At 38.7% G+C, this 27,202-nt stretch overlaps 1 protein-coding gene across 9 annotated transcripts in view; it reads left to right on the top strand.

Moving 5' to 3' along the window:
- Positions 1-27,202, top strand: part of DLG2 (discs large MAGUK scaffold protein 2) — a 2,237,713-nt gene that overhangs the window by 1,821,736 nt on the left and 388,775 nt on the right. For all 9 annotated transcript variants that reach the window (XM_023209277.2, XM_023209278.2, XM_023209276.1 and 6 more), the window contains one exon: positions 25,206-25,362. In XM_023209277.2, the coding sequence (XP_023065045.1) occupies positions 25,206-25,362 (157 nt within the window). The remainder of the gene's footprint in view (positions 1-25,205; positions 25,363-27,202) is intronic.

The raw sequence follows: 27,202 nt of genomic DNA, 5'->3' as shown, positions 1-27,202 counted from the left end.
TGTTTGGTTTTCTGGCCTTGCGATAGTTTGCTCAGAATGATGGTTTCCAGCTTCATACATGTCCCTACAAAGGACATGAACTCATCCTTTTTTATGGCTGCATAGTATTCCATGGTGTATATGTGCCACATTTTCTTAATCCAGTTTATCATTGATGGACATTTGAATTGGTTCCAAGTCTTTGCTATTGTGAATAATGCCGCAGTAAACATATGTGTGCATGTGTCTTTATAGCAGCATTATTTATAATCCTTTGGGTATATACTCAGTAATGGGGTGGCCAGGTCAAATGGCATTTCTAATTCGAGATCCTTGAGGAATCGCCACACTGTCTTCCACAATGGTTGAACTAGTTTACAGTCCCACCAACAGTGTAAAAATATTCCTATGTCTCCACATCCTCTCCAGCACCTGTTGTTTCCTGACTTTTTAATGATTGCCATTCTAACTGGTGTGAGATGATATCTCATTGTGGTTTTGATTTGCATTTCTCTGATGGCGTGTGATGATGAGCATTTTTTCATGTGTCTGTTGGCTGCATAAGTGTCTTCTTTTGAGAAGTGTCTTTTCATATCCTTCACCCACTTTTTGATGGGGTTGTTTGATTCTTTCTTGTAAATTTGTTTGAGTTCTTTGTAGATTCTGAATATTAGTCCTTTGTCAGATGGGTAGATTGCAAAAATTTTCTCCCATTCTGTAGGTTGCCTGTTCACTCTGATGGTAGTTTCTTTTGCTGTGAAGAAGCTCTTTAGTTGAATTAGATCCCATTTCTCAATTCTCGCTTTTGTTGTCATTGCTTTTGGTGTTTTAGACATGAAGTCCTTGCCCATGCCTATGTCCTAAGCTGTATGGCACAGGCAAAGATTTCATGATGAAGATGCCAAAAGCAATGACAACAAAAGCAAAAATTGGTAAATGAGATTTAAGTAAACTAAAGAGCTTCCATACAGCAAAAGAAACTATCAACAGAATAAACAGACTACCTACAAGAATGGAAGAAAATATTTCCAAACTATGCATCTGAGAAAGATCTAATATCCTTTAAGAAACAAACAAATGTACCAAAAAAGACAAACAATCCAATTAAAAAGTGTGCAAAGGACATGAACAGACAGCTTACAGAAGATGACATATGAAAATACAGTTCGACATCACTGATCATTAGAGAAATGCAAATCAAAACCACAATGAGATACCATCTCATGCCAGTCAGAATGACTATTATCTAAAAGTCAAAAAACAACAGATGTTGGCAAGGTTGTAGAGAAAAAGGACTGCTGTTACACTGTTGATGGGAGTGAAAATTAGTCCATTGTGGAAGGCATTGTGACAATTCCTCAGAGACCTAGAGGCAGAAATACCATTTGACCTAGCAATCTCATTACTGGGTACATATCCAAGGAATATAAATTGTTCTATTATAAAGACACATGCAAGCATATGTTCATTGCAGCACTATTCACCAATAGCAAAGACGTGGAATTAACCTAAATGCCCATCAGTGATAGACTGGATAAAGAAAGAAAATGTGGTACATATACACCATGAATTATATGCAGCCATTAAAAAAAAAAAAAGGAGATCATGTCCTTTGCAAAGATATGGATGGAGCTGGAAGCCATTATCCTTAGCAAAATAATGCAGGAACAGAAAACCAAATACTGCATGTTCTCACTTATAAGTGAAAGCTAAATGATGAGAACACATGAACACATAGGAGGGAACAACACACACTGGGGCCTGACAGAGGATAGAGGGTGAGAGGAGGGAGAGGATCAGGAAAAATAACTAATAGGTACTAGACTTAACCCCTGGGCAATGACATAATCTGTACAACAGTGCCCCATGTACAACAAACAAGTTTATCTATGTAACAAACCTGCATATGTATCCCTGAACCTTTGTTTGTTTGTTTGTTTGTTTTTGCTTTTTTTTGGAGGGGGGGGGATGGAGTCTCGCTCTGTCACCCAGGTGGAGTGCAGTGGCATGATCTTGGCTCACTGCCACCTCCGCCTCCCAGGTTCAAGTGATTCTCCTGCCTCAGTCTCCTGATGTATCCATAAACTTAAAAGTTTTTAAAAGATTATATCTGCTTTACCAATTCATCCCTTCCTCCCCCATCCCCCATCAACTGCTGATTTTATTAGTGTCTTCATAGTTTCGCTTTTTCCAGAGTGTCAGATAGTTAGAATAATACAGTATGTAGCCTTTTCAGATTGGCTTCTTTTGCTTATATGCATTTAAGTTTCCTCCATGTACTTCTGTGGCTTGGTAGTTCATTCCTTTTTGGTGACGAATAATATTCCATTTTCCAGATGTACCACAGTGCATTTATCCATTCACCTACCAAAGGACATCTTGGTTGCTTCCAACTTTTGGCAGTTATTAATAAAGCTGCTAGAATTATTCATATAGTTCTGCACATGAAGGTTTTTGTGTGGACATATGTCTCCAGCTTCTTTGGAGAAATACCAAGGAGCACAATTGCTGGATCCTATAGTAAGAGCATGTTTAGTTGTGTAAGAAACCACCAAACTATCTTCCAAAGTCACTATACCATTTTGCATTCTGACCAGCAATGAATGAGTGCAGGTATACATCCTTGCCAGCATTTGTTTTTTGTCAGTATTCTGGATTTTGTCCATTTCAATAGGTGTGTAGCGATATCTCATTATTGTTTTAATTTGCGTTTCTCTGATGATGTATGATAGGAGGCATCTTTTCATGTGCTTATTTGTCATCTGTTTATCTTCTTTGTTGAGGTATCTAAGGTTCTGTGGCCCATTTTTAGTTGGGTTGTTTGTCAGTTTTAGGAGATTTTGTTTGTTTGTTGAGTTTTAGGAGTTCCTTATATATTTTTAATAATAGCTCTTTTTCTGACATGTCTTTTGTAATTATTGTCTCTCAATATTTGGCTTGTCATTTAATTCTCTTGACTTTGTCTTTCACAGAGCAAACTATTTTTATTTTAATAAAATTTTTTAAAGTCCAGCTTATCAATTCTTCCTTTCATGGATCATGCCTTTGGTGTTGTATCTAAAGAGTCATCTCAAAACCCAAGGTCATCTAGATTTTCTCCTACAGTATCTCCAAGGAGTTTATAGTTTTGTGTTTTGCATTTTGGTTTGTGATAAATTTTGAGTTGATTTTTGTTCAGGATATAATGTCTATGTCTACCTATTTTTTCTGCTTTGCATGTGGATGCCCAGTTGTTCTATCACCATGTTCATCTCCTCTTTCACCAATACCATACTGTCTTGATTACTATAATTTTATAGAAAATTTTGAAGTTAGGTAGTGTTATCCTCCAAATTTGTTTTTTATTTCAATATTTGTTTGCTATTTGGGGTCTTTTTCATCTCCACGTAAACTCTAGAATCAGTTCACAAAATAACTTGCTGGGATTTTGATTGGGATTGCACTAAATACAAGTTAAGTTGGAAAGAACTAACATGTTGACAATATTGAGTATTCCTAGCTCTCCATTTACATGGACTGTCTCTCCATTTATTTAGTTCTTTGATTTCTTTCATCAGAGTTTTGCACTTTTTTTCATATAGATCTTGCACATATTTTGTTAGCTTTATAACTAAGTATATTATTTTGGGGGGTGCTAATATAAATAGCACTATGTAATTTCAGTTTTCACCTTTTCATCATTAGCATATAGGAAATTAATTGGCTTCTGTGTACTAACCTTTTATTCTACAACCTTACTATAATTGCTTATTAGTTCCACGAGTTTTTTGCCAGTTATCTTGGATTTTATACAAAGAGTATTGCGTTATCTGTGAACAAAGATAGTTTTATTTTTTCCTTCCTTATATATATACTTTTAATTTCCTTTTCTTGTCTGATTGTATTAGCTAGAACTTGCAGTATGATGTTGAAAGGCAGTGGTGAAAGGGAACATCCTTGCCTTGTTTCTGATCTTAGTGGGAAAACTTCAAGTTTTGTTGTTGTTGTTGTTTTGTTTTGTTTTGTTTTGTTTTTCCATTAGGCATGATATTAACTGTAGGGATTTCGTAGATATTCTTTAATAAGTTGAGGAGTTCCCCTATTCCTAGTTTACTGAAAGTTTTTATTTTCAATGGGTATTGGTAGATATTTTTTAGATATCAGACACTAACTCACAAAGTAAATAAAATACTCTAGAATCTCAGAGTCAAGTGGGAAAAGCAAGTATGCAAATAAATTATTATTGTATAAGATTATATCTTTAGTATTCTGGCTTATAATTGCCAGTTTACTCTTCTAATAAGCCTCTATATGGTGAATTTCTTGGGAGCAGAAACCGTCTGCTTTATGGTAATAATCCTAGCCACAGTGGAGCCCTCCAGGAGTATAGTAGGGCCTCAATGGATACTTGTTAAATGGATAAAAAGATAGAGTAAGATAATTAAGATAATCACCATATGAATTTGGTACCATAGAATCCTAGAGGGGCTAGTGTTAGGGAGAGCTAAAGAGAGCAAATGGTCAACTATTCATGAGGAATGAGGGGAAGTTTCCTAAGTATATAAAAGAAGAAGCCAACTGCAAGCAGAAAGGCCTATACATGCAAAGACCAAGAGGAGGGAAAGAGTCCATTTAAAGAAAAACTAGGAATTCAGAGAAAATCAAGGAGATTTTATGTGATTGGAATTTAGAGTATTTTTGAGGGTGTGTCAGGAGACAAGGCTATACATATTTGTTTAGGGGAAAACATTTTGATGATTCTTCTAAAAATCACTTCCCATTCTTATCAGTGTCCAAAGTTGGCTTTCAGATTTTACTGTGGCTAAAGGAAATAGGTAATGAATAACTTTAAGAATGCCATGTTCAAGAAGAGTTTGGCTAACCTCTGCTCTAATGGCAGGAGTCTGGGTAGAAAGGGAAAGTAGGTCAGTAAGATCAATGAAATTTCTCAATTGGAAAAGCAAGGATGGGAAGCAATGCTCTTCCTCTTTTTTCCTGATAAAGAAAAGAAGGAATTAGCAAATTCATCAGGGCTGAACTAATTGTTATGTAAAGCTTTCCCTGGAATTAGCAAAAAAACAGAACTTGTAGCTGGTAAAAGCAACAGAAACATTTATACAGGACAACACCTGTGATATCCCTAGAGAAGAGAACAGTTAATGTTTCTTCTAAAGGAAAGAATTTTTAAGAGTTCAACTATAGCTAAAGTTTAGTAAGATGTTTCTATTTCCTTACATATTATTTTTGAAAATGAATTTCAGTAATAGTAATTAATGATGCATTCATGGTAGTCTTTTGTCTTTTTTTTCCACAGTAATTCTTAGATATCTTAACTACATGAAAACTTCTGAAATTCCATTAATGAGGTTATGGAAGGCTTTGGCATTTGCATACAAGGCTTTCTGCCCAGGCCCCTGGTAACAGCTCCCAAAACTACACTAGCATGATTATCCTTTTACTTCAAATCCATTTTCTAAAGTGACAGGTCACAGGGATTGAATCGGCCTCAGTGACTCCTTTTGCCTCCCTAGGCAGGTGATGTTCATGTCAGTTTGTGTATTGGCTCAGGTAGCCCCTACCAGAGCATATTAGCTTCCTAGGTGTCAGGTAACAAACTGCTCAAACTGAGTGTTTAAAACAACAGAAATTAGGAGTGGTGAGAGAGGGCATCCCTGTCTTGTGCCAGTTTTCAAAGGGAATTTTTCCAGTTTTTGCCCATTCAGTATGATATTGGCTGTGGGTTTGTCATAAATAGCTCTTATTATTTTGAGGTACGTTCCATCAATACCGAATTTATTGAGCGTTTTTAGCATGAAGAGCTGTTGAATTTTGTCAAAAGCCTTTTCTGCATCTATTGAGATAATCATGTGGTTCTTGTCTTTGGTTCTGTTGATATGCTGGATTACGTTCATTGATTTGCGAATGTTGAACCAGCCTTGCATCCCAGGGATGAAGCCCACTTGATCATGGTGGATAAGCTTTTTGATGTGCTGATGAATCTGTTTTGCCAGTATTTTATTGAGGATTTTTACATCGATGTTCATCAGGGATATTGGTCTAAAATTTTCTTTTTTTGTTGTGTCTCTGCCAGGCTTTGGTATCAGGATGATGTTGGCCTCATAAAATGAGTTAGGGAGGATTCCCTCTTTTTCAATTGATTGGAATAGTTTCAGAAGGAATGGTACCAGCTCCTCTTTGTACCTATGGTAGAATTCAGCTGTGAATCCATCTGGTCCTGGACTTTTTTTGGTTGGTAGGCTATTAATTATTGCCTCAATTTCAGAGCCTGCTATTGGTCTATTCAGGGATTCAACTTCTTCCTGGTTTAGTCGGGGCCTATCATGGTGGGGAAGGGGGGAGGGATTGCATTGGGAGTTATACCTGATATAAATGACAAATTGATGGGTGCTGACGAGTTGATGGGTGCAGCACACCAACATGGCACAAGTATACATATGTAACAAACCTGCACATTATGCACATATACCCTAGAACTTTAAGTATAATAATAAAATAAAAATAAAATAAAATAAAATAAAATAAAATAAAATAAAATAAAATAAAAACAAATTTATTGTCTCTCAGTTCTGGAGGCTAGAGTTCAAGATCAAGGTGTTAGCAGGACCTGGTCCCTCTGAAACCTGTAGGAGACTCTCCTTGCCTCTTCCTAGCTTCTGGAGTTTTGCCAGCAACCTCAAGTGTTGCTTGGTTTGCAGCTGCACCACTCCAACATTGGCCTCCATTTTCTTATGGCATTCTCCTGATGTATCTCTGTCTTCACATGCCTTTTTTTGTTTTTTTGTTTTTTTTTTTTTTTTTTTTTTGAGGTGGAGTCTTGCTCTGTCACCCAGGCTGGAGTGCAGTGGCATGATCTCGGCTCACTGCAATCCCCACCTACCAGGTTCCAGCAATTCTCTGCCTCAGCCTCCTGAGTAGCTGGGATTACAGACGCCTGCCACAACACCGGGCTAATTTTTGTTTTTTTAGTAGAGATGGGGTTTTACCATCTTCATCAGGCTGGTCTTGTGCTCCTGAACTCGTGATCCACCCGCCTTGACCTCCCAAACTGCTGGGATTACAGGCATGAGTCACCACAACTGGCCTTTTTTTTTTTTTTTTTTTTTTTTTTGAGACCAAGTTTCACTCTTGTTGCTCAAACTGGAGTGCAGTGGCTCCATCTCAGCTCACTGCAACCTCTGCCTCCTGAGTTCAAGCAATTCTCCTGCCTCAGCCTCCTGAGTAGCTGGGATTACAGGTGCCTGCCACCACACCCAGCTAATTTTTAGTAGAGAAGAGGTTTCCCCATGTTGGCCAGGCTGGTTTCAAACTCCTGACCTCAGGTGTTTCACCCTCTTTTGACTCCCAAAGTGCTGCAATTACAGGTGTGAGCTGCCCCACCCAGCCCTGGCTGTCTTCTTATAAGGAGACCAGTCAGATTGGATAAGGGACTCATTCTACTCCAGTGTGACCTCTTCTTGACATCTAACATCTACAATAATCCTTTCCTAACATGTCACATTCTGGGGTATTGGGAGTTAGGACTTCAAAATTTCTTTAGGGTTGGAGACACAATTCAACACATAACACAGAGTGTAAACTTTACAGGGACAGGGAGGTCTTATATAGCTTTGTATGTGCAAGGCTCGGCCAGGGTCTAGCCCAGTAACTGCTGGCAAAACCTTGGTTAATTGAATGAAGAAAGTATATGCAAATTTTCTGCTCTGTTCTTCTGAGTATTAAGAATTGAATCTCTGTTTGCCCTGTCTAAGAACCTCCTCCTGATCTGGCCTCTGCCTTCATGTCTCCACTGTACCCCTTCTAGAATGGTACATTCTAGTCCAGTGAAAATATTTGCTTTCCTTCAAACACCTCATATTCCCTCACTTTCTTCATTTATACTTTTCCTTATTCATTAATTGTTATCCTACTCCCTATCTCTCTATCAGTGCTCTCCTACCTACTATAAACACCGGGCTGGCCACGGTGGCTCATGCCTGTAATCCCAGCACTTTGGGAGGCAGAGATGGGTAGATCATGAGGTCAGGAAATCAAGACCATCCTGATTAATAGGTGAAACCCCATCTCTACTAAAAATACAAAACATTAGCTGGGAGTGGTGGCATGTGCCTATAATCCCAGCTACTTGGGAGACTGAGGCAGGAGAATCGCTTGAACCTGGGAGGCGTAGGTTGCAGTGAGCCAGGATCGTGCCACTGCACTCCAGCCTGGGCGACAAAGCAAGACTCTGTCTCAAGGTAAAAAAAAAAAAAAACTTATCCCAAAAGTTATGGATGAATGATTGTTATTATAATTGGTTATTTTTACTTACTTCCCTCCCAGTCCCCCTAGGATGAGAGCCCATGAAGTCAGGAACTAAGTTGTATTTATAGTTATATTTCCAGCACCAAGCACAGCACCAGAGGTGTATTTATCTTGAAACCCTAGGCCCTTCAATTACATGGATCTCTTCAAGCTCTTGTACCTTGTGTTAGACACTTTGCTGGGTGCTGGAGACACAAAGGCCGGGGGAACGAGAGTTCATATACAGTAAGTACATTTGAGATATCAGGCACTAGCATTCCGGGTAAATAAGAAATTCATGTTACAAGTGTAATATTTTATGCTTTTTAAAAAATAAAATAAAATTTTTAAAAAAGGGAGCTCCAGATTGTAAAACTTCCAGACCGTATAAAACCTGCATCTGCCCTTGCAAAGCATTTGCTATGCTGAGAGAAGTAATTCACAAAGCAAATAATTCTGGCCATGTTTTTCCTGTGTAATTTAAGTGTGCTCTTCTTCAGCAAACCTTCCATAGACACCCCTCCATCCAGACATTATTTCTCTCTATCCCAGGCCCTCACAGCACTTTTTATGTATCTCTTTTATTACTTATATTTTGTTTCAAATCTCTCTCTCTCTCTATTTATGTCTTATTTCTTCCACTAGATTTGAAATTCTATGAGGGCCAAGTCAGTCACAATAATCTTCATCTGTAACACAATACTTGGCAAATGGCGTGTGCTTGATAAATATATGAATGACTATTAAGAGTTTCCAACATGTTATTTATTTTATTTATTAATATAGTCCAGGCATTTGCATTTATTATCCCATTTAATCCTCACAAAAACCACAATGTAAGTACCACCATTATTCTCATTTTGTGATATAAAAACTGAGGTTCAGTCCGGGCGCGGTGGCTCAAGCCTGTAATTCCAGCAGTTTGGGAGGCCGAGACGGGTGGATCACGAGGTCAGGAGATTGAGACCATACTGACTAACACGGTGAAACCCCGTCTCTACTAAAAAACACAAAAAACTAGCCGGGCGAGGTGGCGGGTGCCTGTAGTCCCAGCTACTCAGGAGGCTTAGGCAGGAGAATGGCGTAAACCCGGGAGGCGGAGCTTGCAGTGAGCTGAGATCCGGCCACTGCACTCCAGCCTGGGCGATAGAGCCAGACTCCGTCTCAAAAAAAAAAAAAAACAAAACTAAGGTTCAACAAGATGAAGTAAATTGACCAAGGTCTTGTAGCTAATAAATGACAAATCTCGGTTTTAAACTTAGATATGTGTCTGGAACCAAAGCCAAGTAATTACTTCAGAGGACTAAATCATTCTTCAGAAAATTGAATAGATACATTTCTTGTGCATAAAGAATTCCCAGTGAGTGGAGGAGAGATACATATATCTGTATCTATTTTTAAGTGATAGTACTATAATGCTCCAAGTAAAATGCTCTGGGAACACCACCCAGGAGATGGCTAAATGTGCCTGTGGAATTGTTGAAGGATAAACTGGCTCATCTGGGAATGGGCATTCCAGACAGAGGAAGAACACACAAATGGCACAGGAGAGTCTGGCCATGAGGGCCACAGAGGAATTTATGCATAATTGATAGGTATAGTGCTAGAAGGAATGTATTGAAAGTTGAGATTGAAAAAGTCCATGGAGCCCAAATTAATAGTTACTTCATATTGTAAGGACAATCCTAGTTAGGAATCCCTGGCAGAGATGTCATGGGCCTGAACTAAGGCAACAATACTAAGATGATGTGAGAGGCATTTCTGAATTAAAGATGACTGCATTTGTTGGATTATTGGAAGTACCAGATGAGCAGTAGAGAAGGAAATGCAGAAGTTTCTGATTTACAAGATTGGGCAGACACCATTAACCCAGATAAGGAACAAAAGGGAGAAAAAAAGATTCAGGGAGAAAATAATGATTTCATTCTGGAGGAACTGAATAGAAATATGGAGTAGAGAAGACTGATCCGGGCCAGAGATATGAATTAGTGGATTATCAGTCTAGAAAAGGATAAGACCACCTATTTATTAATTTATTTAAAAAACATCAAGGCCCTAATCTGTACCAGGGACTAGACTAGATGCTAGAGGCCCAAGGGGGTTGTAGTTCTCATAGAGATGGCGTTATAGTGGGAGATGGGCGACAAGCAAACAAACACACACAATTAATTTACTGTAAGATAAGTATCCTTACAAGAGGCCGTGATTTTAAAAAAGAAGAAAAAGGAGTGGGGGACTAGTTTAGATGGAGTGGTCACAGAGCACAGTTTAAACTGAGACCTAGAGAGACAAAGGAGCCCTCCGAGAAAGAGCTAGAGGAAAGGAAAAAGAGGAGAATTCAGTGTCTCAGTCACACCAGCCACACTTCAAGTGCTTACTAACACATATGACTGGTAACTACAATAGTAGGCAAACAGATACATAGAACATTTTCCAAAATTTCAATTATGGAAACATAGAGAGGAACGTTTCTAATGTCAAAAGCTGAAGAGAGGCCAAGTTGGAGAGGACCTAACAATAGAGCTGTTTCTGTTCTCTCCACTTTCTTGAAGGTGAGTACTAAGTATTTATTAAATCATCAAGTGGAATTGTGGTTTTAGAAATGGGAATGCCCCACTTCTGATTTTCATTAAGCAAGCGTGTGTAATGCTGGAGCTGGAAGGGATGGTGGTGATTCTGGTTTGCCTTTCTCACCCCTCCTCTGGTTATACAATATGGAAACTAGTTCAGAGAGGCTGTTTTCAAGGACACTCAGGAGTTAATATTGGAGTCAGGACTAGAAAACAGGCCTCAGTCTAAAAGTTTTTTCTACAATTATATGGATGTATCCATATCAGAGTTAAGAGAAGACATGAAATACTTGAACCCAATTATTTCACTTTAATTTAAGCCATTTTCCCCATATCACGCTAATTGTAGAGGGTTTGAACATTTGATAATTAATTGGAGTTTCATAATACCATAATGTTCCAACTCAAAAGACATTTTAAAAAATCATTCATAAAATGTACTTTGCCTTTAGGAAGAATAGGCAGAGTTTTTTCCTCTAATCCTATTTTTGAATATTAGTTTTGCTAATGCCCTAGCTTCGTAATAGTTTCAGACATTATTTCACCAGTCATGAGAGCTTGAGAACAAATGACACAACTATGAAAAGTAACTCTGTACAATAGATATTTACTTTTTTACTTTTAGTTAGTTTAACAAGATTGCTAAAATTATTCCTGTTATAATTATCAAAAAAATATTCCTTTTATAATTAACTTATCTTTAAAAATTCAAAATGCAACAGGGAACAAAAGCAAATTATTGTCATTATGGATAGTACATATAACTTAAAATAAGTTGGCAATGAAAATGTTATAAAATAAAAGAAAAAGAGGGGTAATCCTTTTTTTTTTTTTTTTCTTTTTGCTTTAGAGATAAAATAATGATTAGAAGGTATGGTTATGAAAAGTGAGAACGTATGTAGAGCAACATAAAATTGGTTCTTTGTTTATTTTCTCAAGAAATTTAGACAAAAGCAAATTGAGGTGAAACTTGGTTATTAGATTATCATATTTGATTTGTGGATAAGAAAGTACTCCAAATATTTTTAAATCAAACTAATTGATCTGTAGTTAATTTATGTTGCGAGAAGAAAAAGTTTTAAATTTATCTGTTTGATTCCATTTACCAAGGATGTTATATATAGTCTCAGATGTGTACCTAATTCTAAGATTTACTCCAGAGAAGAGATGGAAGAGAGAACTCAGACAAGCCAGGCATGGTGGCTCATGCCTGTAATCCCAGCACTTTGGGAGGCTGAGGCGGGCGGATCACCTGAGGTCAGGAGTTCGAGACCAGCCTGACCAACATGGAGAAACCCTGTCTCTACTAAAAAAATACAAAAATTAGCCGGGCATGGTGGCACATGCCTATAATCCCAGCTACTAGAGAGGCTGAGGCAGGAGATTCGCTTGAACCTGGGAGGTGGAGGTTGCGGTGAGCTGAGATCGTGCCATTGCACTCCAGCCTGGGCAACAAGAGCAAAACTCCATCTCAAAAAAAAAAAAAAGAACTCAGACCTTAGCAGTTAAATCCAAGATCTTCCATTTCAGCCTCAATCAAAGCCCCTCACTTTGCAGCAGAAGTGTCTTTAGAGACCTTTAGAATTATTAATTAACCGCATTGCAGGCAATCTTGGGTTGTAGAAACAGAACAATGTAACGTAAACACTTAAGGCTTACAAATAGAAGTTACTGCATTACAAAATCTCCCCTGGGTGCACAAACATTCAGTGCCTTCACATTATCCAAGTATAAAGTCTGACTGCCTTAGGTTGGCATCCATGTTCCTTCCCAGTCTGCCTCAGTCTTCTACTTTTCCTTGAGGCCAATCCTGCACATTATTCAAACTGGGATACTCCCTGTTCTCCAAATACATCTTGCATATCTCTGCTCTGACCCTAGGTTCATGCTATGTACTGAAATACCCTCTACTTTCCTTTCCACTTTCCTAATTTCTACCCATCTGTCAAGGTCTAGTTCAGATTGTACATTCTATATGACTTAATATTTATTCTTTAACACAGAGATCTTTCATCCACAATACTCACTTGGTACTTAACATATGTGGCTTTACAATATTGATTTATTACTTTATGTGTGACTGTTTACCTTTCAAAGGTCATAACTTTCTATAGGGAAAGGAAATGAGTTAGCATTTACCAAGAACTTGCTGTGTGATTCTAGTATTTTTATGTTATTTCAATTCTTTCACAATGCCAGAAAATAGATATTATTTTTCACAATTTATAGCTAAAAAAGCAAAACGTCAAGAAACTACACCAAGGTTACTCAAATATTTATTGATAGGATTATGATTCAAGCCTAGATCTATCTAGCTCCAATGCCCATTTTCTTTCCCAATATCACAGTACCCCATTCCATCCTCCGCTAGTAGAGTTGTTTTATCCCATGCAGTACCAACCACAGTATATTTAGCATAAACTCTGTATCACTGTGGTTATTATTTTGCTGAAGTCAATCTGGTCTATATTGCATATTTAATGCATAGATCCCCCCTTATGATGACAGATTTCTTTCTATTATTTTAATAACATGTCCTCAAATAGCAGTTCAACAAAACCCCCATCTTTGTGTATCTGTATGATGCCCAATAATCTGTTTGACTGATTATTTGGCTAACAGACCAAATTAACTATTTAAATATGAGGCACACATTATACTGCATCCTTTTGAGGAGCTAGTTCATTTAGATATAAGAAGGTTGTAATCAACCAGCAGCTTTGAAGCCTTCTGTTGTTGTCTTCCATGTGACCACCTTTGATATGTTCCTCTCTTCACAATTTTACTAATACGTGTCTTCTCATTCTACTAAAAAAGTCTTTTAGCTCTCCTCAAGGATCTCCTCTTTTTAATAACATTGTTCACATGAACACAGTTGCATTTACAGAGGAATGAAGGAAAAAGGATTCCGGAAGACTAGCTGTAGACTTCCCATATGATTTCCAAGGGTAACAGATCCTTTTTGGGTTGTCGTGGTACTAGATCTGGGCCTTCCATTTACAGTCTCTGAAACTCAATTTTTGTCAGTGTATCCAGGAGTAATCAAGCTTATATGTTTTTAATACCATGTATTACCATGTAATACCATGTTTTTAATATACAATGCAAAATGTAACTACTCAAGATACCAGAATGTGCTAACTAGCACATTGCTCCCAATAGGAAAAACACTGGGAGAAATTATATTTTAATGAGCCGGAGGCTTGGTGAGCCTGGACTCTGAGAGGGAAATTAGCTACCCAAGTGACCCTAATGACTACTGTCATAGAGCTAGGATGGCCAGATGAGCCCATCTCATATGTTACCCCTACCACCAGGACAGCACATTTATGTTAGCCACCTGCAGCTGGAGCTGGAGAGCACCTTGACCTCACAGTGCTGGAGACCTATTGCCAAGGTCTTTCTTCTACCACTCAGGTGGACTCTCCCTCCTTTATTCTCCCGATATATTCAGTTTTATTAATTCTGTTTGCAAGTGTAACTTCTTCCACATTCAAACATGCCTCGATTAGTTCCCCAGGCCCCCCTTTTTTTTCTTTTCTTTTTTTTTTTTTTTTTTGAGACAGACTCTCACTCTGTTGCCCAGGCTAAAGTGCAGTGATGCTATCTTGGTTTACTGCAACTTCTGCCTCCCAGGTTCAAGCGATTCTCATGCCTCAGCCACCTAAGTAGCTGGGATTACAGGCATGCACCACTGTGCCCAGCTAATTTTTTTTTTTTTTTTTTTTTTTTTTTTTTAGTAGAGATGGAGTTTCACCATGTTAGCCAGGCTGGTCTCCAACTTCTGGCCTCTAGTGATCCACCCACTTCGGCCTCCCAAAGTACTGGGATTACTACAGGCGTGAGCCACCGCGCCTGGCCCCCGGGCCCTTTTTTGATTCTTATGAGCCAAAATCAGGGTAGATATGTATCCTGGACATTGTTGAGGTGCTAATATTTTTGTACTTTATCCTTTTGTTTGGGGTGTAGCCTCACAGGGTCCTAATTTTGCTCAGGTGTCTCTGATCTAATCCCACCACTGCACCCACACAGTCCTATTCATGCAGCCAGCAAATCTAGACACTAACACACTAGCTCATCACTCTTCAGTCTGCTGCTATTCTCAGTACTTGCTTTCTTCTGAGCTTGCATTTCTGCTTCATTTTCAGCCTCTGAAGATTTCTTTTACTAGCAAGCTTAGCCAAGCATTTAAAAGTATTTTATAACTATTTTATTCAGAATTTTTAGCTGCTTTGTAATGAAAGGGGTTTTCAGAATATCTAATCTGCCAAATTACTGGAAATAGCATCTCAATATTTAAGTTTCTTTAAAATTTATTAGTTTTCTAGATGCCTTTAGTTCATTGTCTTACCGGAATTTCAACACTTCCCCATGAGACAAACATTATTCCATCCATTACCCAAGCAAGGAACCCGACCTGTAGAGGACAATCCGGGCTTCCCACAGATCCCAAGAGAGCTAGAACTAGAACTCAGTATCGTTTTTCCCAACCTCTCCCTTTTTTTTTTTCTTTCATGAAACAGTATTTTTGTTTGTATATCTCTTATATACTCAGTCTGTGCCAGTTCCCAAAATTACACAAAACAAGGACCTAAAGGTCCTTTGTCTTTCAGGATCATACAGATTCACAGCATAGATGGATGGGTAAATAAATTAATTTCAGGACAGTAAAGGCAGTGATAGTGGTGTGATCAATGAAAGGACAATGTGGTTTCAAAAAAGTCAATTCTTCTGGAGGTGAGGGTAGAGGGGACAGCAGAGAGGAGACGGTACCTGGCCTCAGTCTTAAAGGCCAAGTAGGACTTCCTTAGATAGATGAGAATACCAGGAAAAGGCAGGCATCCTTCTAGCCAAAGAAAACAGCCTGGACAAAGACAAGGAGGAATAACATGGAATGAGAAGCTGTGGTTGGCAACTTTGTAAGGCTGAAACATGAAGTACAAGGGGGTACAGTGAAGTTGGGTGGTGGAGAGGTAGGTGAGGTCAAAGCTTTGAATGCCTATGTAGAAGTTTAGACCTTATCCTAAAAGGTGTACAGATCCTTAGAAGGCTTTTGAGCAAGAGAGAAACATGGTTAGGTATGTTCTTTAGAAAGATTAATGAAAACATATTTATACCTTAATTCCCACTACCCAATATAGCTTCTCACCATGGAGGTTGTAGGAGTTGACTGGAGTAACTTCCCAAGCCCCCAGATGCTTAGAGTTGAAGAAATAGCCCATGAATGGCCATGAGAAAGCCTTCAGTTTAAGCAGTAATTTTCCTTTTTTTTTTTTTTTTTTTTTGAGACAGAGTCTCACTTGTCACCAGGCTGAAGTACAGTGGCACAATCTCAGCTCACTGCAAGCTCTGCCTCCTAGGTTCACGTGATTCTCCTGCCTCAGCCTCCTGAGTAGCTAAGACTACTACAGGCACACTTTACCATGCCCAGTTAATTTTTGTATTTTTAGTAGAGATGGGGTTTCACCATGTTGGCCAGGATGGTCTCAATCTCTTGACCTCATGATATGCCCACCTCGGCCTCCCAAAGTGCTGGTATTACAAGCGTGAGCCACCATGCCTGACCTTAATTTTCCTTTTTGAATCATGAACCCTCTTAAACTATCTGGTGTAAAGAGAGAAAGACAGCCCACAGCACCTCCTTTCTCCTGAAAACATCCTGACTAGTTTAGAGCACCGTCTGAGACTCCAGCTAAACAAGATTATGCTGCTGATGATCTATCACAGCTTGGAGCAGGTCAGGCTGACATTTCTCCATTCATTCAGCATCCAAAGATTTTATAATTATAAAGACTTTTTACATCACATTAAGAGAAAAATAAAAACTGCGTAAGTGAATATAGCACATTTCATCTAAGTGATGATGATTAAAGAATAATACCTTTTAAGAAGAAGGCTGGCCACTCCTTACTCTTGGATACTTTAGCTTGTTGCTCACATGTTTCTGTCATAGCACTTGTCCACTTCCTAGGCTTCTATAAGCGTTTGTTTACATGTGGCTCCTCCTACCCCAGGCTCTTTAATCTTTGTATTCACAGTGCCTAACACAGCGTAGGTACTCCATAGATGATTGTCTATTGGAAGTTGGATGGATATATATAAGATATATATTTTTAAGTGGCTATCTAAATGCTGATATTGTGAGTGACCAAATTCTGTCTTCTGTGCATTCCATACTTAAAATATAGTATGAAGTTAGCTGACAGTGAGCACCTATTATGTACCAGGTACTGGAGACAAAAAGCAAATGCCAACACACGTCCGTTTTATATAAGTCCCTGCCCTGAAGTTGCTCACTCTAGCTGGAAAGGGAGTCAAATAAACCAATCCAGTGGAATAAGCATTATGATAGATACATGAAAAGATTGCTAGGGGAGGCACCTAACCCAGCCTAGAGTAGACAGATTAAGGAGAGTATCAGGGAAAATTTTCATAAGATTACAATCCCTGAGCTAATTTCAGAATGAGAAATGAGAGATAGAATTTTGTTCCACTGTCAGTGTATAATGATGTATAATAATGATTAGTAATAGAGCCCTTGGCAATATGAATTCTGGATGATGAATAACATAGAAAATCAAAGTCCCCAAATCATTTCAGTATAAAAGTATTTGAGTTATTTATAAATTGTGTTTGCTTATTCAATCATCAAGTGTTGACTGAACACTCTTCTATGTGTATTAGGGATACCTAGAAATGTAAACCATGATACCTCACCTCCAGGATATTATGATCTCATTGGGGGCCACAATACTGTCACACACAAAACAATTCATAGAAATGTGGGCCATTACATTAATCAGACCCAGAGTTATTAGCTTCGGCAGTATACATGCAAAAGCAGCTGTGCCTCAAAATGTTTCACAATGGTTCATGAAGATGATGAGTCTTGGGCAGGTATAATATAAAAGGAAAAAAAGACAAAAGGGTATTACAGAATGGGAGAAATTGAAAACTGAAGAAAAGAGATGGGCTAAATGTGGAATATTAAATGACCATGAGTCAAGTACCATTCTGAGCGCAATGCAAGTGAAAAACATGAAGCCGATGTCGAATGCACCATCAAACTTCTAACAAAGCAGTCTCACACTGGCAGTTCATACCTGGATCCATAACAAACATGTTTAGTTTGACATGCACCATGCTTTTACCTTTTTTAACCTTTCTCATCTTTGAATTCTGGGAAATTTATATAAATATCTAGATTCTTGGCTTGTCTTTAAAAATTAGAGAATCTATCAAGATTACTTGACATTCCTGCTTGGAGTAATTATCCAGAGTCGAACAGCAGCAGCCCCCCTTTAGATGAAACGTGTCTTCCAGTTTGCTATGTTTCCTTCTCATCCTGCTTTGCCCATTTGTGTTTTGTGATCTGTATCTGTGGAATTTAGATTTTGACATCCCTGGTTAAAATCTAGGAAGAGGGAAAGACATTCACGTAATTAGTTATAATATGAAATGGAGACCTAAATCACTGTGGGATTTTATCCATTCATTTAATACCTATTTTCTGAGTTCCTGCTACCTGCTGGGCATCTTACTATTACTGGGGAAATGCTGGTGCCTGGGTTCTAGGAGTTCACATTTTCTTGAGAAGAATGTATGAGCAATTAGGACACACTGTAAAACATGCTGCAATAGAGGCATGTGTGGAAGACACAGTGGGGACCCAAGGAACAAGTCATCATATGTACCTGGGGATTCAGAGAAGTGATGATTGAACTGAGTTTTAAGATGGCCTGAGCCAAATCGTAGAGGTATGAAGCAACAGGTCGAACTCAGGGAAGCACAGGGAGTTTGATGTGGTTGGAACATAGGGTGGCTAGAGACATTTAAGCAGGGTAGTAAGATGATCTGATCTGTATTTTAGGGAGGAGAATGTATTTGGAAGATTGAAACTAGGATCAAGGAGATTTCAAGTTGGGGAGGTTATCCTAAACGTCAAAACCTGAATTAGAGGAGATGAAGGGGTTGGAGTAGATACCATGACATTCAGAGAGAGAAGAGTGCAAGGCAGCGCGGAATGAGGTATTGAACCATGTGGTTCAAATGATAAGAGCTAAAGGCAGTTAAAGTGAATCTTTGAGTGTCAATGCTTTTGGAAACTATATTCTGTAATATAATAAATATATCGTAATCCCTTTTTTTAAATTAAGAATCCTCCTCTGGCTTATATATATGTTAATATATACTACTATACTTTAAATATACTTGAATTTTAGCTTAGTCTTTCAAACTTTTCATTGTTTAAGTTCCCTCTCCATCGAATCGATGAAACTCTTAACTTATAGCAAAGAGACTAGCTCTGATGCTTCTGGCTGTGTGAATGTAGACAAGCTGATTTACCTAAGCATCAACAAAATAGGACTTGTAATACTTTAAAGGGCTTTGATCCTTTAACAGGAAAAATATATGTGAAAATGCTTTAAAATCTACAGATTGCTGTAATAGGTTGTTAGTATAGGAAATTTAAATTAGAAAAAATAAATCCTTTGAAGTTGTGCTTAGGACGTTAGTTTCATTCCATTTTACAAATTTATTTTTTGTCATTTCTCTTCACTATTAAAATAAGTATCATAATTAACTATAATATAAAATTCTTTTTTAAAAAAAGGCATTTAAATCTTCTGAGTTGCAAAAGTTCCAGATAATTTGGTTTAAAAGATTTGTTCTGATAGTTTGAAATAAATGAGGTCCAGATAAATAAAATCTACTGTCATGCAAACATTATATGTTTTCTGTTTTTATAGACAGGAAGCAGTATACCAAAGTGCAAGGGTCACTAACAAAATGCCCCCAGATGGGTAACATAAATGGGTGATGGGCAATGATATTTCATAATGACCTTTGAAAGCTGTCTTATTCCTGCATAAAGTCACATTGAGTATTAAACATGTAAGGATAATCTTTACTTCCATAGGAATCTTACTGTCTCCCATTTTTATTAAAATGATTCCCTCCATAAATCTTTCATTTTCCCATTTTTGATAGGAGTATGAGTACAAGAAATACTTTCCTCTTAATTTTATAAGAAGTGCAAATGTGGTACAATAACAGCTTTTTTTTTGTCTGGGAACATGAGAAAGAGGTTAGGACTGTGGCAAACTGGTGAACAAATGACCATTCTAAAGAAGCCCATCTCTAAACCAAGTGTTACCTCACAACAAAACTGGGAGCTAGTGTTGGTGGAATGTCAGACTTTTTTCACATGAGGCCACAAATTCATATTTTATGCAAATTTTCCTAATTTTAAACTTGGGCAACTAATTCAAACATTTGTAAATATTGTCAGTCAAATTCAGCCTTTGACTTGCTGGTTTGCAATCTCTGGTATATACCATATTCTAGATTTTGGGATTGTGAGACAGAAAATCTATGTCCTTAATCCTACCTTTGATATTTACTAAACTCAGTTAAAAGCTTAGGCAAGTAGTCTCATTTCACTAATCTAAAAATTTGCCATAATGATTTCTTCTTCAGGTTATTTCTTTTACTCACAATTTTATTATAAACATTTTTCAAACATAAGGAAAAGTTTAAAGATTTTACAATGAACATCCATGTACTTGCCACCTAGATTCTACTATTAACATTTTCCTTTACTTGATTTATCACATGCCTGCCCATCTATCCAATCATCAATCTATTTTGCTTTCTGTGTCTGTTTCAAAGTAGTTGCAAAATCAATATACCTTTCATTTCTTTGAGGAATAAATCAAATGATTCACGTAAAGCATCAAGCACAATATCTAGCACAGGGACAAATGTCAGAGTCCTAATCACTCTCTTCCCTCCATCTATATGTACTATATAGAGCTCCAGTGTTGTTGGACCCACTAAGAATGTCTATACATGTGTTTATTCTCAAGCAAGGGGGAGATTTTGTCAATAACCTTTTCATCAAAATTCTGTTGGCCTCTACCTTTAAAATGTATCCCCATTTCTCTCTAATCCACCCTCTTATTTAAAAAGCAAAACAAAACAAAAAAACCTTGAGTAGAAAAACACTAATGTAGGAAGACTTTAGAGTTGGAAGGGAGGCAACAGACTGTCTAGGAAAGGAAGGATGCTGTAGTGAGTTCCCAGGAATGTTTCTTTCTTCTTTTTTTCTTTTGTTTGCTATGTATTTGGACGGAGCACTGGAGAAACTGCAGCCTGGAACTGCCAATAAGTACAGACAAAAACAGCTCCAAGTGAAACCTGCTCCCTATAGATAAATGACTGGGAAAAACAGGTAAACTAACAGAACAGGAAAACTTTTGATAATACTGACCTACTCTAGCCAAACACCAAAGAAAAAACTGTCCCCTCAACCCTGCAGTGTCAGTAGTGCTGTGTAGAGAGCTAGATTTCTGGCTCCACCAGGGGCAGCCAGGAGAGGCAACTCTAAGATGGCCTTCCACTTCCTCCACTAGGCTGTTGTTGGTAGACAGAATAAGAACTGAATTTCCATCCCCATCTGGGCAGCAAATAGGCAGAACAAGGGGGTATGAGGTGGTGCTAGTCGACTCTCCACTTTCTAGTGGAGAGCTGAACTCATACCCTTATCCAGCAGCAACAGGCTGGAATGAGGTGGCATTAGCTGGCATTCCATTCCCCTACTCCTAATATTGATGGGGACCAGCAAGAAGCTTAACTTCTACCCCTGCACAGTGGCAATGAAGTAGAAGGAGAAAGAGGAAATCAGTACTAGTTGGAAAACCACTCTGCCTACTAGGGTAACATCAGCAGGGCCCTGTGTGGAGCTAAACTTCTACCCCCATGCAGAGGTAAGGAGGCAGAATAAGGTGGTTCAAGGCAGTGCTAGTCAGCACCCCATCTTCTCTCCCCGATTGGTGTTAGTGGATCCAAGCGGGGAGCTGAACTTCTACTCCCACCTAGTGGCAATGAGGTAGAAATGAGGGGAATGCTCTGTGTTTCCCTCCCTGCTGTTTCTGTGATCAAGGGGGAGCTGAACTCCCATGCCCACCCAGCTGCAAGAGGAGTCTGTTTTACATCAAAGGAATCATTTACAAATGTAAGTCAGGTCAAGTCATTTTTCTCACAGGCTTCCCATTTCTCTCAGAGTAAAAGTCAAAGCTTTTAAAATGATCTACAAGGCCCTACAGGATTAATGCACTGTGGTCTCTCTGAGAGTGGTAGGCAAAGTTCTAAGAGGGACTCGTGATATCTACCTCCTAGTGTTATTCCCACAATTAAGTTCTTATATAAGAAAAAGGGATTATGCGGCCGGGCGCGGTGGTTCAAGCCTGCAATCCCAGCACTTTGGGAGGCTGAGGCGGGCAGATCACGAGGTCAGAAGATCAAGACCATCCTGGCTAACACAGTAAAACCCCATCTCTACTAATCAACAAAAAAAAAAAAAAATTAGCCAGGTGTGGTGGCTGGCGCCTGTAGTCCCAGCTACTTGGGAGACTGAGGCAGGAGAATGGTATGAACCCGGGAGGCGGAGCTTGCAGTGAGCCGAGATTGTGCCACTGCACTCCAGCCTGGGTGACAGGGCGAGACTCCATCTCAAAAAAAGAAAAAAAAAGAAAAGAAAAAGAAAAGGGATTTTGCAAATGTAATTAAGGTTACTAATCAGTTAAGATAGGAACATTATCTGGATAGGCCTGGCCTAATCACATAAACCCCTAAAAAGCAAAGAGTTATTCAGCTAGTTGGAGAAGAGGAAGTCAGAACTTTCAAATCTTAAGAAGATTCAGTGTGCCCATGTGTCATTACTTTCTTGAAGATAGAGCCATGGGATGAGGAATGTGGATGGCTTATAGGAGCTGAGAGAGGCCCCAGCTGATGGCCAGCAAGGAAATGGGTACCTTATTCCTTATGATGGTTAATTTCGTGTGTCAGCTTGACTGAGTCACTGAGTGTCCAGCTATTTGGTTAAACATTTTCCTCGGTATGTCTGTGAGGGTGTTTCTGGATGAGATGAACATGCAAATCAATAGACTGGGTAAGGCAGATTGTTTTCCCCAAAGTGTGTGATCCTCATCTAATCCACTGAAGGCCTGAATAGAATAAAAAAGCAATGAGAGGGTGAATTTCCTTCTTCTTCCTGGCTATCTTCAAGCTGGGACATCAGTCTTCATGTGCCTTCAGGCTTAGCTTCAACCTGCAACTACTTAATATATATCACTGGTTCTCCTGGGTCTCCAATTTGTCAGCCACAAATCTTGAGGCCTTATCAGGCTCCATAAGTGCATAAGCCAATTCCTTATTATGTATGTGTATATAATATAGGTGTAATGTATGTGTGTGTGTGTGTGCAATCTCATGTTGACTTTCTCTGAAGAACCCTGACTAATACAATCCTACAACCACAAGAAACTGAATTCTGCCAGCAACCTACATACATCTGGAAGCAGGTTTTTCCACAGAAATTTGCAATAAAGCTCAGCCTGGCTGACACCTTGACTTCCGCATAGGTAGACAACACAGTCAAGTCCACCCAGACTTCTGACCTACAGAACTGAAAGAGAATAATGCGTGTGGTTTTAACCTGCTAGATCTGTGGTCACTTGTTATTCAGCAATAGAAAACTAATACAGTAACTTCATTGTTTATCATTCTCCTTTCCTCATTTACTCAGTTTAGCCACAGTGGCCTCCTAGTTCTTTGACAGTACCAGGCACCCTTCCATATTAAGATCTCTGTTTGTCTATTCCTTTCCTCTGGCCAGAATATTCTTTCTTTTTATAGTGACATGACCAGTTTCCTCACCTCTTCAATTTTTTCTAAAATGTCACCTTCTCAATGCATCCTGTCCAGGCCCTCCTCGCCACAACCTATCCCTCCTACGCTGTTCTGCCTTTTTTCTCTCCACAATACTTATTGCCTTATAACATACTATATAATTGATTTATTTATTGTATCTATCGTTTATTAGTCTACCTTCATTAGATTGTAAGTCTACAAGTACAGGGATATTTGTTTTGTTTGCAAACATTCTGAGCACCTGAAACACCCTCCTGGCACAGTAAGTGTTGACAAAGTATTTGTAGAATGAAATGAGTTAACTATATGTCACTTTACCTCTGACTTAATGCATTGTTACATAATTTATTACTTACAGTTCAAGTTACGATGTGCACTTTACACTCTTCCTCATAATAAGGCTATATACATAATGCATCATTTTATGCATGGAAATGTGATAGCAAGTAACAAATTATTTGTGTAGTCATTAGTATAAAATATATTGGATGGCTCTTTCTCGTTCTTACATCATTAAGAGCTGGAAAATAGAAGATGAACTGAGATGTTTGGGAGAGGAGGGTGGGTGACACAAGTGACAACTTGGTAAACCTAAGGCTTGCAAAACACTTTCTAAAATTACTGATATAGAAAATTGAACTAAATGCCCTTTAAGACTTTTTACATTCTATAATTCCATATTATTCTGACCTCTACACAAACTCAGCAAACTATTGGCTCAAGATTTGATCTCTGACCTTTTTGTTGATGATCCTCAAATCTGTATTTATAGTCCTCTCTGAAGACCCAAATTCCTATTCTTTGTCTCCAGCTGCTTCAGAACGTCTCCACCTGGATATCCCACTATTTTCTGGAACTGAGTATGTCAAAATCATACACATTCTCATGACCCTGGATTCCACTCATCTCTCCTTTTGCTAGTTACTTAGATGCTCTCTCTCCTCTTTTTCCAGTGTCTGAGTCATCTCTGGACCTACTGCTTCTCCCTTCAAATTTCCTCTCTCATGTTGCCCTTTTTAAAATTCTCATTGCTGTCACCCTTGTTCAGGCTGTGACTTCCTCGCAGCTGGATTACTAAACAACATCCTAAATGGTTTTCCCACGTCCCATCGTATCTGTGCTTTCCTCTCTGTCAGCCCTCCATAGGACCATCTGTTAATTTTCCTAAAATGAATTTAAGTATTCTTAATGTCTCAGAATCTTCCAATGAGTCCCCATGGCCTACACAGTAAATTTTAATTAACAATCAAACAAACAACAAACCCACAACCTGACACATAAGATCTTTCCTGATCTGGGCATTCAACCTAGTCTCTTGTTCCCAAAAATCCCTCCCTCCTTTTGTGTACATCCATCATACTGAGTATTACTGTGTTGCTCAATACAAAAACAGATGTTTTAGGTAAAAGAAAAGTAGAAGTAAAGGTAGTTTAAGAAATTTTTTTAGAATGAAGGAATGATTTTTGCATGGTATTTTGGTGGTTGTTACAGTGGGAACTCAAATATTGTCCTGATATTAGCCTCTTTCTTGATGTGCAAATGTTATCTTAGTTCGAGAAACAATTTTATAGGTAGTGAATCGCTGATATCATATGAAAGTAAAAGCAACCTAAATGTTAAATGAATCAGCCTCTGAGCTGTGTTCTCTATTTCTTTCTGCAGAGAGCCTCGCAAGGTGGTCCTGCACAAAGGCTCCACTGGCCTGGGCTTCAACATTGTCGGTGGGGAAGATGGAGAAGGTATTTTTGTATCCTTCATTCTGGCTGGTGGACCAGCAGACCTAAGTGGGGAGCTCCAGAGAGGAGACCAGATCCTATCGGTGAGTATGTTTCTGTAATCTTTATTCCCTCTATATCTGATGCCATCAATGAAAAAGCCTTAACTTTCAATTATGATCCCAAAAGCACCTTAATTACAAAGGAAAATGGATGAGAGCGTCATGACTTCTGGTGCATGTCACAGTTTTGTTTGTTTTTGTTTTTGTTTCCTTTGAGACAGAGTCTTGCTCATTCTTTTGCCCAGGCTGGAGTGCAGTGGTGCAATCTCAGCTCACCACAACGTCTGCCTTCCAGGTTCAAGTGATTCTCCTGCCTCAGCCTCCCAAGTAGCTGGCATTACAGGCATGCACCACTGTGCCTGGCTAGTTTTTATATTTTTAGTAGAGATGGGGGTTCACTATGTTGGCCAGGGTGGTCTCAAACTCCTGACCTCAGGTGATCTACCCGCCTCAGCCTCCCAAAGTGCTGGGATTACAGGCATGAGCCGTCACACGTGTTCTACATGTCACAGTTTAAATGGTGTTCAGGTGCTTGATGCTTGTTGCATTTACTTCCCTCAAATAAAGGTGAAGGTGCTAATATTTTCTTCTTGATGTTCCCAGACACATTTGCATCCAACAGAATGTTGAGAAGCATGCCTTTTTAAAAATGATATATTACTTCTTTTATTTTAAAAAACAGACTTTTCCCCCAAAGTCATAATCATACTCTAAACACTGTACATTTATAATGTGTATAGTTTGGTGCAAATGTAAAAAAAAAAAATGCATAAGATAATGCTATATAGAGTTTGCTGATGGTACGGAGTTGTAGCAGCAGCACCACTCAACTAAATTCAAGAATTATCAGCAACAATATATTAAGCATCTTTTTTTTTTTTTGCTTTTTTATTAATTTCAACTTTTATTTTTTTATTTTAGATTTGGGGTTACACACAATGTTTCTTATATGGGCATATCATGTGATGCTGAGGTTGAGCATACAATTGATCCCATTACCCAGATAGTGAGCCTAGTACCCAGTAGTTTTTCAGTCATTTCCCTTTTCCTTCCCTCCCCACTCTAGGAGTCCCCAGTATTTATTGTTGCTAACTTTATGTCCATGAGTATCCAGTGTTTAGCTCCCACTTATAAGTAAGAACATGTGGTATTTGGCTTTCTGTTCCTATGTTAATTTGCTTAGGACAATAGCCTCCAGTGGCATCCACATTGGTGCAAAGGGTATTATTTTGTAAGTAATTTTCAAGGCTACTTTATTGAGATGAGATTGACATAGAAAAAGTTGTACATACTTAATGACGAATTTGGAGATGTGTATGCACACATGAAACCATCACACAATCTATGCCATAACACATCCATCACTCCAAAAGTTTTCTCCTGTTCTCTTCTATTTTTATTATTGTTTTCCTTTTGTGATAAGAACAATTAACATAAGATCTACCCTCTTATCAAATGTTTAAGCAGGCAGTATTGGTGACTATAGGCACTACATTGTTCAATGGACCTCTAATTTATCTTGCATAACTATTATTTATTTATTTATTTATTTATTTATTTATTTATTTATTTTTTGAGACAGAGTCTCGCTCTGTCGCCCAGGCTGGAGTGCAGTGGCAGGATCTCGGCTCACTACAAGCTCCGCCTCCCGGGTTTACGCCATTCTCGTGCCTCAGCCTCCCGAGTAGCTGGGACTACAGGCGCCCGCCATCTTGCCTGGCTAGTTTTTTGTATTTTTAGTAGAGACGGGATTTCACCGTGTAGACCAGGATGGTCTCGATCTCTGACCTCGTGATCCACCCATCTCGGCCTCCCAAAGTGCTGGGATTACGGGCTTGAGCCACCGCGCCCGGCCTTATTTATTCTTCTCACAATCACTCTG

The sequence above is a fragment of the Piliocolobus tephrosceles genome, chromosome 13, assembly GCF_002776525.5.
Source record: "Piliocolobus tephrosceles isolate RC106 chromosome 13, ASM277652v3, whole genome shotgun sequence".
Lineage (NCBI taxonomy): Eukaryota > Metazoa > Chordata > Mammalia > Primates > Cercopithecidae > Piliocolobus > Piliocolobus tephrosceles.
The sequence above is the reverse complement of the archived record's forward strand: the minus strand, read 5'-3'. Positions and strand labels throughout refer to the sequence as shown.